The sequence below is a fragment of the Cydia splendana genome, chromosome 11 (assembly GCF_910591565.1).
Source record: "Cydia splendana chromosome 11, ilCydSple1.2, whole genome shotgun sequence".
In the NCBI taxonomy this organism is placed as follows: Eukaryota; Metazoa; Arthropoda; class Insecta; order Lepidoptera; family Tortricidae; genus Cydia; species Cydia splendana.
Window position 1 is genome coordinate 21,547,872 of NC_085970.1, and position 19,173 is coordinate 21,567,044.

General features: G+C 36.2%; 1 protein-coding gene across 2 annotated transcripts in view; it reads left to right on the forward strand.

The window, feature by feature from the left end:
* Positions 1-4,645: 4,645 nt before the first annotated feature.
* LOC134794852 (prothoracicostatic peptide-like) overlaps positions 4,646-19,173 on the forward strand; it is a 28,870-nt gene continuing 14,342 nt past the window's right edge. For both annotated transcript variants that reach the window (XM_063766651.1, XM_063766652.1), the window contains exons 1-4: positions 4,646-4,760; positions 15,007-15,411; positions 15,843-15,941; positions 17,573-17,675. In XM_063766651.1, coding sequence (XP_063622721.1) covers positions 4,647-4,760; positions 15,007-15,411; positions 15,843-15,941; positions 17,573-17,675 — 721 coding nt within the window. In that variant the 5' untranslated portion in view covers position 4,646. The remainder of the gene's footprint in view (positions 4,761-15,006; positions 15,412-15,842; positions 15,942-17,572; positions 17,676-19,173) is intronic.

Sequence of the window (19,173 nt, forward strand, 5' to 3'; positions counted from 1 at the left end):
CTTTGAAAATCGGCCAATTACATTCAACCGTTAGCCTCTAGAACATCCAAAAGATGTCAAAGTACCATAATTTATTGGACGAAGACCACTATTGGGCCAAATGACTTCAATTTTATTATTGAAAGGATCAGCTAGTCTGCGCTTTATTGAGCGCCAAATTACACCGTTTATTTAATAGGTGTCTGTCGAAGAAAGCTGGCATATTAGTTATAAATTGATATTCCAAAAGAAAAGACAGGGAATTTACAACGTTTAATTAAGTAAGGTAGATACAGTCAACGTTTGAGATATCGACACGACCTGACCTAGAAAATGATTTCCGACATATAACTTATTTAAAATAATAAACACTTAATTGCTCACACGAAATAGGTACCTATATTTAATTTTAATCTGGATTAATTATTTGTATTATATTTTTTCCCTTAATTACCTACTGGTTGCACCACCAATATTAACGAACTAATGAACGTTACCTATTTTTAAAATTACGATAACATTTATTTATTTATTTAGAAATTTAATTCAGGCAACAAGACCCATATTACAAATACCTTCCAGACTAACATACATATGTATTTTATAAACTTAAAACTAAACACTACATAGTCGACAAAACGGCGTGGCTCCGTTGCATCAGCTGCTCTTGTGTCGGATTGGACAGTTGCAAGCGACCCAGACTAATAAACAAAACATAAGCAAACTATTTTGCTTTTATTGTATCGACCGCAAAATCTCGAGAACTTGCACTTCAGAGCCAGCACAAACCAATCAGCAAGAAGTGCATCGCCCGTTCCCCCGTCCCCGGCGTCTCATCTCACCTGCACCTTTGTACTCAAATCAGATGCCACTGCGAACACAATCGGGGCAATACCGTCGCGAGCGGATTGTAAACATTGTCAAGTGTCACTTCAAAAGATACGGTCTTATTTTTAAAGGACTTCAAAAAGGATGAAGTCGTCAAGTTTACGTTTGTTTGCAATTTCAGAGCTCTCGAAGAAAGTTGGAATGAATTTGATATATTTTTTTTAGTTTGTACAGTCGACGTCAAAAATATGTTTACACTTTTGCATCATACTCCTCTGTAATAAGATGAAAAATGTAAACATATCTTTGACGTCGACTGTACAGTGGGCTGCGAAATCGCATGGAGAAATTATGAATAAATTCATTGATAAGTTCGCCATACACTTTTGCGGCTGATGGTACCTATACTTCATAGGTAGTTTGATTGTTCGGTTCGGACAAACGAAATAGTAAATAGATTGATAAACCAACGGATGAAAGGCTCTCATTTCAGTCGAGGTAGTTTGGCGCTCAAACACATTAGAGCGATAATAGTCCGAGACTGAAATGGTGCCTTTCACTCGAGTTATTCACTAGTTTACATTTCAAAACGAGGAAAGTAAAATACATGTGTATTAAAAAATAGTACTTTATATTAGTTTTGGAATTTATCGGCACCTGTTGAAATAAAATAAAAATCCTTATAATTTACATACTTTTAGAAAAAAACTTTATTTAGGGGCCAAAACTTTTTTTATAGGTAAAGGAATAATTCCACCGCCTTAACTAGACCTATTAATATTGTAGTTTCCGGGAAGCAACATGGCGTCCTTTTAATAAATCACTTTAATTAGGACGAAGTAGCTCCTCTTCCTTTATTAGGCGTTTGACATCAAAACCCGCACTGGATTTGACCACCAAGGGTTTATTTCAATAACGACTTTATTAATTCTTGGGTTTACCTAGTATTTAAAAAGAGGTAGGATATTGACTTATTTTTAGCCTTTCTAGAATTTTGTTGTAATTTTTCCTACAGCTGAACTGTGGAATGAACTCTTGCTGCGATATTTCCGGACCGATACTACCTTCAAACCAAAGTTTGATACAAATCAAAAATTTCATTTTTATACAAACTTTTATCGCTTACCTACTGTACATTTCTTTCAAAAGGCAACTAAACTCATCGAGACAATTGTAACATACCCAAACACACTTAGGTTGCGTTGTTTTATCAGAGTTCCTATGGCCGCCTTCTGTCTCCATCATCAACTTAATGGTGTGATAATATTACATTGTCACCCAACTTACTAACACACGTATGTGAAGGTTCAGCTCAATCGAATTATGGGAAGTGGGTCTAATTTAACTTGCAAGATTTGACCCGAACATAAGTATACCTACATTGCAAGTTAAATAAAAGCTTGTAAAAAAACTCTGTCAACGTGTCACGATAAAAACATGCATCGCTAACCAGTGCAGTGCATCGACACTTGGTATATAAAAGGCGCGCCATATTTAGACCAAAGGCAGCGCAATCAACCGTAGTCAATATTTATAGGGCGATCGTCACGACTTGACCTATCCTCCGATCGATGGCACAACCCAACTCCGTGAAGCGCTCTCAGACAATTTTCAACTACTACTAGACTAGTTTGAGACTCTTTTAATTTCAGACCATTTTAATATTCGGTTTATTCCATTACTCTTGACTCGTCTTCACAAGAGCAATTAACACAATCAAAATAATAAGAACTCACCTTCAGTAACAAGACAACATATGAACAAAAATTGAACCTTCCTTTCCAATCAGATTTAACACATGCACTCTTTTTATATCCAATCCGAACGTTTACTCGTAATTCACGAACATTATCCCAGTGAAATAGGCCAGTCTTTCATTTATGTCAAACGAATGCATCTTATCTACAATAGCTTTTTCACCTCAGCAGCTCGAACAAGGGTACTTTGCTTCTTAAAAACAGTGAGAAAAATGCGATTTTGCTCACTGAGTCATTTTGTCTCACTCAGTGAGACACACTTAGTGAGCAAAATGCGATTTTGCTCACTGAGTGAGACAAAATGACATTCAAGTGACCTTTATAGTCAAATTATAGAATCTTTCGCTTGCACGGGACTCAAAATAAGCACTCGAAGAAATATCAAACTTTGATCTCTTGTTGTACAAATAACTATTGCTTTGTCAAGTGTACTATCTGGCCTTATGCGCTGTAGCGACCATTCATACGTGGTCTGGCCTGACATTTGCACGTCCCGACAACTTTATGTTTAAGATGCGGTTGACAGCCCGTGGGGGCGTGGGCACTGATGGCGGATCAAAGATGATGCCTAAGACTTTGATAATATTTTTAGTGGGACAAGTGGCGTATGCCTCTAAAAGAGGCCTTTACTCAACGTTATAGAGGTATAATGCAGGTATAAGAGGCTGAAATTATGTTATTTTTATTGTTGGTTCTTTTGTAGTGAGCTTAGATATAAATAATTTTATTCACTCACCGTAATAGGTTACATTTAGGCTTACGTGCCTTGTTTTCGGAACACTGAGGCTGATACGAACGGTAAAACATAACAAATAACAATAAACAGTCGAGGTTTTAGATACTTTATACATACTCGTATATATGGAACTTCGACCAAAGTATAGGATCACGTATAGACTTTTATGACAATTTCGTCGGTCGATTTGATGTCATTAATTATTCATCATGACCTTAATTATCTAAACTTGGTAACAAGTAAAAATGGCCTCCATCAATTTATTGTAGATTTCGCTTAAAATGTCTAAAGTGTACTCGTAGGTATATGTACATAGAACGTTGTTAGTCGCTTTTAGTAAAGTAATATCAACAAATACAAATAGCCACCATAGATTGCCGGCTGTTGGCTAGAAAATCGTTAAACGCTTTTCAAGACTAACTCTTCATTACCTGCACACTTCCACGTTAGTTCACTGCATAATAAGCTATCAATATTACACTTTAAATAACATTAATGGTCAAAAAACATGAAAATATTCTCAAGACGACTTTGCCATTTTGAAGTTTAACCGGAAATTCTTGAGGACTTCACTTGTACGCTGTTTCTGCATTGTTTTTGTACGCTGTTTCATCAAAACCTAACCTCACAGGACGACACGTAGAATGCAAGCATAATCTTTGCCAACTTATAATGTATACAGTTTGCAAAATGCGACATACCTACATAATGTCAAGTTTTGCGTCGCCGAGAGCCAAGAAAAGTAGAATTCCTCCGATGTGCTTACAACTTGCACCTGGAAGCGACATTTGAACTTGAAACTTGAAACTAATATACACGGTTGGAGCGCGGGAGTTGCATCGCGAGTAATGTCAAAATCATATTCTAAAGTTCGAATATTGGTCTTGCTAACGTGTTGATTTTTCATATTTAAAGGACACGTAAGCAAGCACCCAAGGTCGCGGGTTCAACCCCCGGCTCGCTTTTTCGGGACTTATACATATACGAAATATCATTTGATATTTACCAGTCGCTTTTCGGTGAAGGAAAACATCATGAGGAAACCGGACTAATCCCAATAAGGCCTAGTTTCCCCTCTGGGTTGGAAGGTCAGGTGGCAGTCACTTTCGTAAAAACTAGTGCCTACGCTAATTCTCGGGAGTAGTTGTCAAGCAGACCCCAGGCTCCCATGAGCCGTGGCAAAATGCCGTGATAACGCGAGGAAAATTATGAAATGACAAGTAAGCATAGTTGTGCAAAGTACGCACACTTTGATGAAACTGTATTTTCGTGTGCTCAAATCACACTAATTATTGTATTTTTAATTTGATACCTTCTACTGTATTTAGTTATAAAGTGATGTCGTAATGTTGTTACAGATGCGTTGGTGTGTAGCGGCGCTGTGGTTGTGGGCGCTGGCGACTACGCTGCTGACTACGCTGGCGGCGGCCGCGCCCGACTCCCATCCTGATTCAACACAGGTAAGCTGTAGTCAAACTGGGTAGCGTCCGCCTAGGCTAACTATGCACCAACTTAAACAGGACTAAAGGAAGTGAAGGAGTGACTCTGTAAACGACATATTTTCCAAGAAATTTGGCATTAATGATGACGATTACCACACGGATTTTGTAGAAGAAGTGAGTAGAAGTTGTTCAATAATAATTAATAAATGATAGTAGCCGAGTGTGTAGCTACAGTACTCCCAATTTTCCGCTCATGATTGAGAAATTCTGTGACAGTCCGAGACTTTATACCATATCACACCAATCAACAATGACTTAGCATTAAAATGAAATGTTTCAATAGTAGAAAGCGTAGAAACTCGACGCCTAGAAACGTCCAGTTAAAGTAGCTTTAAAACCCCAGTGGGGTGTATAAAGCTGATCGGAGCCTTTAGTCAACGGACAGGAAGTGGACCGATCCGATTACAATGAAACTTCGCACAATCTTAAAAACCTTACCATTTCAAATGTAAATTTAAATTCAAGTATTTTCTTTTCAGATTTTAATTAAATAGCCGTTAATTACTACTAAATTTTACATTTGATTCATTTCATTTTTTTGCATTAATAATCACTTTCTACTTATTTTGAGAATTTATAGAATCCGCTTAGCATCCAAAATGATATAATACCCAGGAAATTCGTGATTGCTCGTTTGTGGTGTATTCTTAAATATTTCAAAGAATTTATTTGCATGGAACACAGTTATGCGATCGAAGGTGTTACAAAATAAAAGAAATCCGTGCATTCAGTCTGCATCTGAATATAATCTGTTAGAATGTTTTACTTGCTCAGTTTCAATATAAACGAACTCGTTGTTACGGACGAATGAGATTGTGTCAGATAATTCGCGCCCCGTCGTAAAATCAGCTGCAGAAGTTGCTAAGCGGCCGAGGTATTCAAAACGAACTTTATTAGTAAGAGAATCAGTGTGTGCAAGTTAATTTGTATGCCACATCCGCTTAGTTACTTTTGCTGCTGACTGTACTAGATATTAACGTAAATATCCCAATCTCAATTCCAAGCCATAGAAGGGACTAACGGTGTGTCAACTATTGAATAAGCGTGTCAAACACAAGGATGGTTTGCCATATAAGTAGCTGACTTTACATTAGTGTTTAATGCATATGTCTAGTAGAAGCCGATTAAAGGCTTGCCTTGTGCCACATTCTTCCAGTATTGAATAATGTACGGATATTGATTAGGCAAGTACTTAGAAATAGGTAGCACCACACAGAGACCTATGAGTGTTTGAATGACTGATACCTACTATATGCACACAAAAAGTAAAATTATTAAACATAATAATAATAAGGGGTAGTCTTGAGCCATCCTAGATGTCGCTTTTTGTGGGGGCCCATCTTGTGAGGGCGAGTCACCGTCTGCCGGAAATAAAATTTCATACCGTTTTATTAGGCAGGCGTCCGGTTTTTTACCCCATAGCTCAGTTCTATGACACGGGCAAGGGTAGCATCTGCTCGGTGTACCCCTTACATTTCATTAAAGTGTCAAAAGGGCCTCTACGTGTTGGCTTCGGCTCCGCGCACGCGTCCCAAAGGTCCGGAACACCATTGTTCCGTGATGGGAAAGACATAACGGGTAGTTATAAGTTATATTATGGGTGGACTTTTATTACAATAGGCTATTTGACTGTATTTAAAATAAATTATTTCACACCATGCATGAAATAAAGCACCAGATAATTATTAGAAAAACACAAATAGCAGTTACTTTTAAACACAGCTTCTATTTAATAAATCGGATAGAAATATAAAAAGTAGGTGAGTTGACAGTGACGTCACAGTGTAATGTTTTAATATAAATTCCATATTACCAAATCGTTTTGACAGTTCTAAAAAAGAAACTTATTTGACTAGTAGGAGAATACCCTATTTGGCATTTAAGTAAATATACATAGATATGTCTCTTAAATAAAGCAATTAAATGAAATAGTAGATATATCGTGATAGGCTTCTTACCACGCCGAAAGCAAACAAGCGTACAGGCCGCCTGAGCTCACCTGCGTCTCCAGGAAGGCTCTCAAACTCCACAATAGCTCAAGGATATGCACTAAATTATACGACTTTTCGTGTAACTCCTCACTCAGTTTAAGTATCCGGTCCGGCACAGAACGGTTCGAAGTAGAGCTGAGGGTTGTTTGCGTAATGACTTAATTGCAAATGCCGCGGCCCTATTTGACTTGTCAGAGTGACAGTCGTGCCGTAGCTTATGAATTGAAACCTTATCCTATGAACTGCACTAAGTCGTACATATACGGCGCGATTCGGGAAATGAATTAGAGATGCACTAGATATGAAATAGTAAAGATATGTGACGTTCCAAGGCAAAAGGTACCGTTGCCTCGGCTGAATATCGGAGCGGCGTTAATAATAGCGTAAGCGCCAGCCGCCATAAAGTACCTTTTGCCCTAGAACGTCACATATCTTTACTATTTCATATCTAGTGAATGTCTAACAGGCCTATTCGGATTTCGAGATAATCACAAGATCTTGAGACAATTTAGAGATCAACTAGATCTACATTAGATATCGACTAGATGTGACTTGGATATCTAAGTCATAACTTGTCGAAATCGTTCAAGAGGACCTCCAGAATCGCGGAAACGTCAAATTTGACATATCTATCTTACAAATATCTTTAAAGTATCCGTATCGTGGGTGCATATCAAAATGAATACGAACTTTTGGTATAATTTCAGTTTACAAACGTTCAAAACGTATACTAATCTTATGTATAATGCACTAAATCTATATTTTCAATAAGTATAACATAAAAATAATATAACATACAATATAAGGTAAGTACCCCTATTAACGACCCCATTAAAATTGGCATTCATTACCGCGGTATTTATAAAATAGCGTTTAATAAAAAAGCTTATTAACTTTCTTTGAATCTAAGAACATACAAATAAAGCTTTATCTTTTGACTGTCGAATAAGTATAACACTAGTACGAAAACATCACGCAAAAAAGTCGAAAATCGTAAACTAGCGCATCAGGAGCGCAAGATTTGGTTGCTCCATACTAACACGCAACACCTCAAGTAAGCAAACGCGTATTATATTTAGTGATTAGCGTAATAATGGTAAATATTCTGAAAAGACTAAGACTTGAGATTGATTCTTAGTTATTATCTTTATGATTCCCAAATACTTTATTTGTGATATTTGCTCGCCAATAGGAAAAAAATAGGAAATTAAAAACATCGGTGTTAGGTTCCATTTTCTTTGTGTGACACCTAATTTCGAGGTATACCTCGGTAATAACGGAAACGGTATTTTAGATTCGAGCGATGTTATATTTTTATATATAAATGCACATTTCCTTGACTTTAAATGTTATTGAAATATTTAGCCACCTATAAAGCTAAAAGAGCTATTAACGAGGTATGAAATCTATGCAAGAACTCTTAATATTTATTACAATTTTAGACACCTTCTCAGACGTTTTCTTAGAAACCCTTATATGAGAAACTTGTTTAAGTATTGATATAAAAACAAAAGTATGGTTATAAAGTTTATTTTAACCATTGTTTTGTAATATTTGGATTCATCCATATTGATCGTATTAAAAAAATACAAGATAACTATTTATTTTTACTAGTCGTAAATGAGTTTTAAAATTATTTGAATTGAACCGTTTAACGATGGTTAGAAAAGACATCACTCGGTAATAAGCTGTATGAGAACCTAATACAGACCCACCCAAAACTTTCATGGCTTTGATATTAATAGATTCTTAAAATACCTAATACTTTTCATAGTCTTTTGTATACCAGGTACATAATAAGGATTCTTAAAATTCAAGGGCCGAAGACAGACCCGAGAATTTTCAGACCTAATTATGTACCGTTGCACACAATATTTTTTCTAAGGCAGCAAACATAAAATGATATATAAAGACAAAGTAAATATTGGGTTTTAGATCTTTGCCTAGAAGATAGCATTTTTTTTAAATACAACACATGGGTATTGTGATATTTGTTTTCATAAATACCCTACTCTACCCTACGCACCGCGCTTCAAATGTAGTTGATTTGGATATCACTGGCAGTCATTTAATCGACAAATAGAAGTGCTGTGGGCTCAGCACGGTTCCATTTTTATCGTCTATCACTATGCGCGTCCCTTTCGCACTTACATACTTGTTAGAACGTGACAGGCATGGTGACAAGGGATAAAAACGCGACCGTGCTACGCCGCCTGGAGTAGAAAAATATATTTTATGTTATTTTAATAATAAAATAGACACACAAACATACAACATTAACATTAACATTAACTTACACAGATCTTGTATATGTATTGTGTAGAATATAATTCTGATAGCTTGAACGTTTTGGCGCAATTTACCCTCCACGTCCGGTTGAAATAATTAAGTATCTATTTATTTAACGTAGGTAGGTAATAAATTAAACAAGAATTTCGACAGCATTACACTTGCTCATAAAGGGTAACCCACGATGTTTTTAGCGTTAAAGGAACCAACTATTTTCACTTTATATTCATTAATTAAGTCTTATAATATGAAAAGCGTAGGTATTAAATATACATTTTTTTATCCATTATTGTCAAATAAATAATATTTATCATAATTATGGAACTAAAAATGCGACGGGTTATCCACCCTCGTAAAAAGGAACCCATATCCGCGGTATTTGGGTAACAGTGTTCCAATACCACGGTAATAGGCGATTTCGACATTTTGGTTTTAATAATTATTTTTTCCTTTATAATTTTCTAAAACAAGGCCAGAAACTAAAATAATATAAACTTTAATTAACAAACTAACATAAAAAAATATGTCTTGGTCCATACACCGCCGGTTTATGCTTAATTTTTGGCTTTTTTTGAAAAACTTGCTTAACCCCCTCGTTAATAGGGGTACTTACCTTACATACCATTGTTTGGTATAACATACAAATAAACTAATTACATTTAATATAACATTCATTATGCATATAAATTAAAATAATGAATATCATCTCATATAAGTCTGAACAAAAAAAAAGTCATAGTAATCTGATCTAACAAAACACCAGTAAAATTATTTGGATAGCTCAGTATTTCATAGGTCATCGAAACTAATTACTGTCAGAAAAGTAGGTTAGGTTAGAACTGTGACTCCCCAGAAAAAATCTTCTACCAGAAAAGTAGGTTAGGTTAGAACTGTGACTCCCCAGAAAAAGAAACTGCTACCAGAAAAGTAGGTTTGGTTAGGTTAGAACTGTGGCTCCCCAGAAAAAGAAACTGCTACCAGAAAAGTAGGTTAGGTTAGGTTAGAAATGTGACCCCTCAGAGAAAGAAACTGCTACCAGAAAAGTAGGTTAGGTTAGGTTAGAACTGTGACTCCCCAGAAAAAGAAACTGCTACCAGAAAAGTAGGTTAGGTTAGGTTAGAACTGTGACCCCTCAGAGAAAGAAACTGCTACCAGAAAAGTAGGTTAGGTTAGGTTAGAACTGTGACCCCACAGAAAAAGAAACTACTACCATAAAAATAGGTTAGGTTAGGTTAGAACTGTGACCCCGACAGAAAAAACTGCTACCAGAAAAGTAGGTTAGGTTAGGTTAGAACTGTGACCCCTCAGAGAAAGAAACTGCTACCAGAAAAGTATTAGGTTAGGTTAGAACTATTACCCCCCAGAAAAATAAAAGGTTAGGTTTATTGCGTTGTATTTGTTTTGTATATTATATTATTTCAACGTTATACCTTTTTATACTTATCATAAACGATATTATATGTAAAGGTCATTATACATTATAAAATTATAGAATTCATTGTTATACGTATCACACGTTATACTTATTGCACGTTATGCCATTCAAAATTATACTAATTGAATTTATATATTCTGAGCAATATATTATAGGTTTGTATACGTTCTATTACTTACCCCCGTATCGTAACTTGTTGAAGTCTAGTAGAAATCTAATTCATTTCACGAATCGCGCCGATAGTAGTCGAATCAAATGGGTCCACCGAAATGTTTGACTGCTACACAGCGCTACGAGTGCTACGAGTGCTACGTCGTAGCTCGTAGCGGGCCGATTGTTATTTCGCTTGCCCGAGTTGGATAAAGTTGGATATGTAGACATATTCACACATTTTGTGACGTGATTTTTTTATTTTATAGTTTCGTACATGTTCCACAAATAAATCTTATACCTTTAAACGAGCAATCCTTGTATATATTTATATCTATATATTTATATATTTCGGGGATCTCGGAAAGAGTTCTAACGATTTGGATGAAATTTGCTATATAGGGGTTTATCTCTGGGAAAACGCGCATTAGTGAGTTCTTATCTGTTTTCCGAGCAAAGCTCGGTCTGCCAGATATTAGTATCTATACATATACCTACGATAGAAGACTTGACTAGTTACCGACAAAATAACATTTATTTTTTGTCTGTCAATGGATTAACTATTATGTCGCAGTCATGATACACCATTTAATATATTAAATAACTATATTTCACAAAGGGACTCGGGATCTTATGATAACTGGCCGAAGCGTCAGCGAAGGTGTCCGTTTCAGCTTGGGCAAAAATGCTTTCGTATATTTTGTTTATCGTTAAATTTTGTAAGCAGGTTCGATTATTAAGTTTAATTTAGGTATTTGTAGATTTAGATTTTTCAAATTTTCAAAATGGCGGAGTCGGGGGGTCGTGGTGTCTACTGTAGTCGGGGGGTCGTGGTGTCTACTGTAGTCGGGGGGTCGCGGTGTCTACTGTACTCGTACAGCTCACAGAGATAATTTAAACAGACTAACTACATTAAAAAACTAGACTGCTAATATTCATTTTTTGACATCGCATTATGCATGTGCGAAATATCACGGACGGTGTAGTGTGACTTCCCCGGATTTTGTGATATTATATATTTTTTTGAATTATTTATAAATTAGCTTTATTACTTTATTAGTGCATACAAACTTAATATACATAACTAGAAAAAAAAAACATAATTAAATAACTAACCTACAAAACTTAAAAACTAAATGTAAAAATTATGCATTATATTTCAGGTTTTTGCTTTGATAATACCAAATTAGGTACACTAAAAAGCTTCTCGTAAGCGCATTTTCATAAGCTAAATAAAGACTTTCGCTTTCTCTTTCACTTTAAGAGGGAAGTATAGCACTTGATTGTCTATACAAAAAGAGAATACTTTTTTCCACTTCTAAATATTTTCCATTCTCCATGATTCTTTAATAATGTTATTGACACAATGAAATACTAGGTTTATAGGTTTTCCTTTTTAAAAAATTTGCAATACAAAAAACCGGGCAAGTGCGATGCGGACTCGCGCACGAAGGGTTCCGTACTGCAAAATGCAAAAAACGGCAAAAAATCCCATCCAAGTACTGGCCACGCCCGACGTTGCTTAACTTCGGTCAAAAATCACGTTTGTTGTATGGGAGCCCCGCTTAAATCTTTATTTTATTCTGTTTTTAGTATTTGTTGTTATAGCGGCAACAGAAATACATCATGTGTGAAAATTTCAACTGTCTAGCTATCACGGTTCGTGAGATACAGCCTGGTGACAGACAGACGGACGGACAGCGGAGTCTTAGTAATAGGGTCCCGTTTTACCCTTTGGGTACGGAACCCTAAAAAAATATTTTTTTTTAAAGAGAAACCTATAAACCTAGAATTTATTATGCTGAAGCGATTGACATCAAAATCAAAGTGATATGTTAAGATTTAGTTAGTGGAAAGAGTCTTCTCCCGAAATGGATTTTGTATGAAAAAAGTACCTATTGTCAATAGCTATACTTCCCTCTTAAACGGATAATTTTGTGTAAAACAATCTATACCTACACAAAATGAGTTGTTTTACTTGCTCTTTAGTGTACCTAGGTACTTCTTAATCCGGAATGAGGGCAATGGACAATCTTATACATAATAATGAAGCCTAACATCTAGATTTAGTTTAAACTAGTGTCTGCGCCTAATCTCCGGAATCCAGAGCCTTAGTCTGTAGGATTTTATGTATATTAAATGTTATTGCCTGAGTTTGTGTAAGTCTTAGGCCCACTTAAATATCTGCAAGGGCAACTTAGTTAATGTTTGGGGTTACCAAGATGGCCGCCGAGATTATTCTAGTCTTCAGACTGACCAGCAGTGATACGACTGCCATGTGTCAACTTCTCGTATTTTGTAATAGGTACTAAAGTGGACTTCGTGATGAGCTGTAATTATATAAAATTTAATATACCCTGGCTACGCCATCTGTTGAGTTAAAACGTTGATGAGTATCTAAGAAAAAAGTGTATACTTACCTAATAATTTCAAAAATTGCACCTAACATTTTGTTTTTACTAACTTCTAAAAAAAATTTAACACGTTTTCTCCCCACCCCTGTCATTAACCACGTGGAATCTAATGATACAATTTAAATAGACTCCCAATGGTTAACAAAACACCGATACATTTTCCCGTAACGCTAACATCCAAGTTCGAAGCGAAGAATGTCGAAGCTATTAAAAGTTGAATCAGCAGTTGTTGTCGCGGCGACACAGGCACAAAGCTGAGCAGCCGAAGCCGGGAAGCGAACCGGGGTGGGCTCGGGGTGGAGCGGGACTGACAGCGGATACTTAGCCTTTTACTGTTTGCAAAAATATTTTCTGTTACAAAAAACACACTTCGAACACACTACTTACGCATAAATACATTGTCAATCTATTTCTGAATTTATTACCAAGGCAGAAAAAGTCACCAGGACACCACCACACCACACCACCACCACCACCACCACCAGCGACACCACACCCACCACCACCACCAACGACTATGTCACCAGTGAGGCTGCAATTTTCAGTCTTCTGCCGGGTCAAAAAATTTACCATTGTCACCTCATTCTAGGCACTGTTTTATTGACGCTACTATTCAAATTTCACTCCCCATACATAGAGCTTTTGGGCTATTGTCTGTACGGTAAAAAAATAACAAACAAGGCAGTAAAACGCGCCGCTGTCACCGTTGTGTCACCTCGCCCTACCTCGCCCGCAACACAATTAACATTCCTCGCCACCACTTTGATAGAATAATAAAACACGTAGTTTTACTCCGTTTCAACTAGGGTGACCAGACATCCCAGATTTCTCGGCTTATCCCAGATTTCTCGGCTTGTCCCGATTTTCAGCTTCAGAATTTGGCTATGTCCCACGATTTGGGGAATCCAATTTAGGGAAACAATATTGTTCGAAATTATGATGTTTAAAGAAATAATAAATTATTAAGTGATTTTGCCAGTAGGTAGATACATTTTTTTTTCAATTATATATCCTTAAAATGGGCAAAAAATATATTTATTTGAATAGCGGTATTAAGTTGTAAAGATTTTTATGTATTTAGATTTCAAATAAGTATGACCTAATTATTACTACTATTTAACCCAGAGTCCCGAATTTAGAATGTGGTTGTCCTATAAAAGAAGTTCATTTTATCTACGAATTAGGTGTCGATACAAACCCAAAAGGGTTTCACGGCGTTTTACGGTACGATTTAATGTATGATGTAAATGTGGAATAAATAATAATAACAATTAGGAAATCTGAAACCTAAAACAGGAAAACCTGGTGACCCTAGCCTACCCGCGACCAGCGGCTTCAATGCTTCGATTGACTCGCCTTTGTCTTTACACTAACGCTGGAAATGTTTTCCCGCTTTTGTGGGAAATGAAAAGATTTGAAACAATGCATTTTACGATTCAATGTTTCTTTAAAATAAGTTTTGCTTCAGGTGTATTCATTTTAGATGCATTTCTTATTCTACATTTACAGGTTACAAGCGCTGCTGTAATGGTGTCACGGATTGCAGAAAAGTCATTAATCTCGAACGGTCACAGACTTTAATTGTTGATCCATCTAGGGTTCAAGCTAATTTGGTTGTCAATACTAACGGTATGAAATGTCCAATGTAAAGTAAACCTTAAATGGCTCAGCAATTAAAGTACGGGGCTGTACCTACTAAAAGTAAGACTTGGAAAAAAAACTAAAGGGCAATAACATTATCATCGTTGGCCACGTAACGATAACTTCCGGCGTTCATTAGAAAGGCCATCTTTGACGTAATTGTATTTAAAATACTACACAGGTTAAATATACTCTGTATCACTATGTATGTCTGTCTGACAACCTTCGCGTTTTACATTAACACTATTCATTTGTTACATTTTAACGTTTCTTTTATTTTCCAGGTGGACACCGACGTAGAACTAACAGAAGAAGAGAAGCGTGCCTGGCAGAGTCTGCACGGCGGCTGGGGCAAGCGCGGCTGGCAGGACCTCAACTCGGCGTGGGGCAAGAGAGCTTGGCAGGACCTCAACTCCGCCTGGGGCAAGCGCGCCTGGCAAGACCTCAACTCGGCTTGGGGAAAACGAGGATGGCAAGACTTGAACTCCGCCTGGGGGAAGCGCGGTTGGCAAGACCTTAATTCTGCTTGGGGTAAACGCGCCTGGGTTGATATGAACCAGCCGTGGGGCAAGCGGGCGTGGCAAGATCTGAACTCCGCTTGGGGCAAACGCGCTTGGCAAGATTTGAACTCTGCCTGGGGCAAGCGGGGATGGCAGGACATGAGCTCGGCGTGGGGAAAGAGGGCACCGGTTAGTATGATTAATTTACTAATATTTCTGTTCATAACTAACCAAAGTATTAACTTTACTAGTTTGTTATAATTTCTACTATTTAGATTTCCCGTTTTGGAGTGCATTGTTTGTAACACTTATAGCGAAATACCATACATACATAAATAAACTGCTGTTTGATCCTCAAAATTTCATGGAAACTGCGTAAATATACCTTAAACAAGTTTGTAGGTTGTTTGTCTAATTGATGACTTCGGAAATGTTGTATTTATCTTGGAGGCTAATTCAAGCTTAACACTGTGACATCAAAATAATAATTTATCTTATCCTATCCGTACGTGTATAGACGCGAGCGAGATGCACGGCCATCTGACATTATTCAGATATAATTATGATATCACAATGTAACTTTGATTTGGCTTCTTGGTAAAACATTTCGGTGTTGGTAGGAAAAATGGGCAAACTTCCACGGGTCGTGGGGAAAGCGATCAGGACCTGAGACCGACTACGAGGACGTCGACGTTGATCAACTAGTCCCGGTACAGCAGGTTAGCTCACTGATTATCCATTGTATATTATTTTAGTATCATTAATAAATAAATGCATTCAATATAAGTTAATAATAAAATGGCCTTCCAACTGCTGACGAGAAAAAAAGGAGTCGTCAACAATTTTCTCTTACAAGAAACTGCAATTGGTATAGATCTCGTACGGGTATGAACTTAATATTCTAATTCTAACTAAGGTAAAGGGCCCCTGTTTCGGCAGGTTAAGGCTCTTGAGAGTTTGTATATATTTTTTAAATATTACTAATCATATCAATACCTTGAAAGCTTTTGAGTAAGTTATATTAGTTCTTTGTTAATAATTTAATGTATAAACTATAGGGTTTTAGTTGAAACTTTTTTTTATATGAATTTTTTCGTGAACCTCTTATTTGGCTCCGATTTCGTGATACAAATTTAGCTGAGCTCCTAAGTTCGTGAATTCGTGTCCCCTGTTTCGGAATAAAGTTTTCTTAGAGTAATTGGTGATAATTTGCTGATAATCATTTTAAATATTTAACGGTCTTACCTACTTACGAGTAATTGTAAGGTCAAATTAAAAATAATATTTAAAAAAAATGTTAAATTGAGAGTTGGCGTAAAGTTTTTTGTACTCGTCGACTTTAATGGTTGAATTAAGACTTTGTAAACCATATGGGTACTTTAATACTTGATTAAAAGCCGAACTATATAAAAAAAATATATTAAAAACAAATATAAAAAAAAAATATTTATTTTCAAAAAACCATTTAACTATCTTATACGTTAAATATAAACATACACAAAAATAAATCAAATAAATTGAATTATAAATAAAATTGTGCTAGTAGTTAATATGAGAATATACGTGGAATATACCTTAAAAAATTTAACTCGGGTCACATTCAAACTCGTTTTATGAGAATTCTAGTGAAAAAAACATATACCGAATTTCGCTCATATGAAACTTCATGAAATACATTAATTGTTTTCTAATTTATTTTTTTAATTATCTTCCTTGTTATATTTAAAAACAAGCACTCAAAATGTATCTAGAAAATCCTTGATTCGTTAGTGGCACGAAATAGGAGACACACGTAAAATAAAATGACCGCTATTTCGTGAGTCGATTTATTGCAATTTTAAGGTATTACTATGCATATATTCAATCTTTTTTCTTATCAAATCAATTACTAAGGAACCCACAGAAACACTCCCAAAATCTTTTATTCGAATGGGTTTAGCTTTTCCTTCCTATAAGCTTAACATGTGAGAGCGCGCACCTTACGCCTAAAAAAACTGCACGCATACAACACAGCTGTTTGCGGCTGTCTGACAGTTTCGACCGTCGTATTACTCTCAGTTTAATCACTAAAATATTGGTTATTATTTTATTGAAGAGATTATTTAGAGAATTCCTTATTATTTGCGCCAGAAACAAAACTAACGAAATAACGTACTAACACGAACTTGGGGCCGTTTACCTTACCCATTAATTATCACCAAAATACACTTCGAGAGAATTTAATCAACACTATCAAAGCGGTCGATGATGTCAGCATTAGCGTCGAATGATTCGCTCGAAGTGTTTTTTCAGTCCTTCTGCCTTTGGCCCTGGGTAGCCCCACTTATGCATTTTCTCGTTGACTACATAGATCGACAGCAGCGAACACATGGAAGCCCCTGAGAAAAAGGCCTGGTCGGCGCTCCACGGCGCGTGGGGCAAGCGGCCCGTCAAGCAGCCAATCACGAACAGCGGTACGTAGTGCTTTCTTGCTTGCTGTCACTCTGTCCCTCTTACAAGCTCTATACAGACTGGTATGGTAGTACGAGTTTAATATATCTCATCTAGTAGTCTTTTCCTCTAGGTTTCAACTTAAAAATTCGTCTTTAGATGTTTCCCCTGGGGCAAGGCGTCCATACGGTTGTCACGAGACAAATTTAGAGCTTAGGAAACAAAATATATACAGGTGGTTTAGTGAAAAGGACTTTCATTAGACGGTGTAATAGATTGTGGAAGATAGAAGCCAGTCAAGTAGATTAGTAGGTACTAATCTGTCTATTAGTAATTTTCTTCCAGAGCGTATGGAGTAAAGTAGCCAATATAGTCATAATTGAATAGAGCGTCCTTAGGAATATAGTTAGATAGCTAGCTGTCTTCTTTTTCATCAGTGTGAGGAATTTTGAGTGTTGGTGGCTCACTTTCGCTCTTGATTTGCTTTAGTTTTGGTCGACGTTATAGTCAAGCTTGACGTGCCGCGTGTAAGATAACATAAGTGTCGAAACTTTGCTCATCTGCCACTTACACGGCTCTTGAACTCCTGGTTGGGATGTTGAGCGGCAGATACCTACGTAATGAACAAGTAAAATTAAAATGGAGTAACAATGGTCGCAACACTTTAACATGAAACAATTAATATCAAAATATTCAGAGATTTGATAAATGACAACATTGTATTCTTTAACTTACTTAATACATTTATAATATAGATCAGAATAGAAGAAATAATTTGTCGCAAAGTCCTAATTTTTATTCAAAAACGGAGATAAAGTAGTAAGAATCAAAAGCTCACAATTAAAATATGAATAAATGGAAAATTTGCCGACTAAATATTTTGAAATATTAAATAGACGTCTGACAATACTTTTATTCGTCTAGCTAGGAGCTCAACACAACAACCTTTCATGAAATAATAGATCACCCACTAAGCATGCCACATTTAAGTACTGAAATAGTTTTGGATTTAGCCTACTTAACATATTTTATTCGTCATTTACACGTCACCTACGTCATTTTCTTTATAAATAAATACACTTTCTATTTGAATCAATCCAACCGTAAACATTTTTAATCTGCATACTTTTTCTATTAGACATAGACGCCCAGTAGAAATTAAATAAACAGTCACAAATATTCATAGGTTGCAGAATAGTTTTATCACCCTTGAGTGAAGGTCAGTATTTCCTCAATTTCCATCTCTACTCCTTTTTCTTCCACTATTCGATCACTTCTAATGATCTCCGGCGTTTGCCCTTAGCTTTGAGTTCCTTCAAAATGTATTAATTCGCAGTTTTCCACTGGAGTGCTTCTCTAGATGAGTGAGCACGGCAAAATGGCGTAAAACCTTGTTTACAAACATTCTCCTGAATATTTAATTATTAGTTACAAGTTAAGCATAATCGCAAAGTGGAAATCGCCAATTTTTACCTATAAAAATAGATTATTTATAAAATACATTACGATCAAAAAACCTGT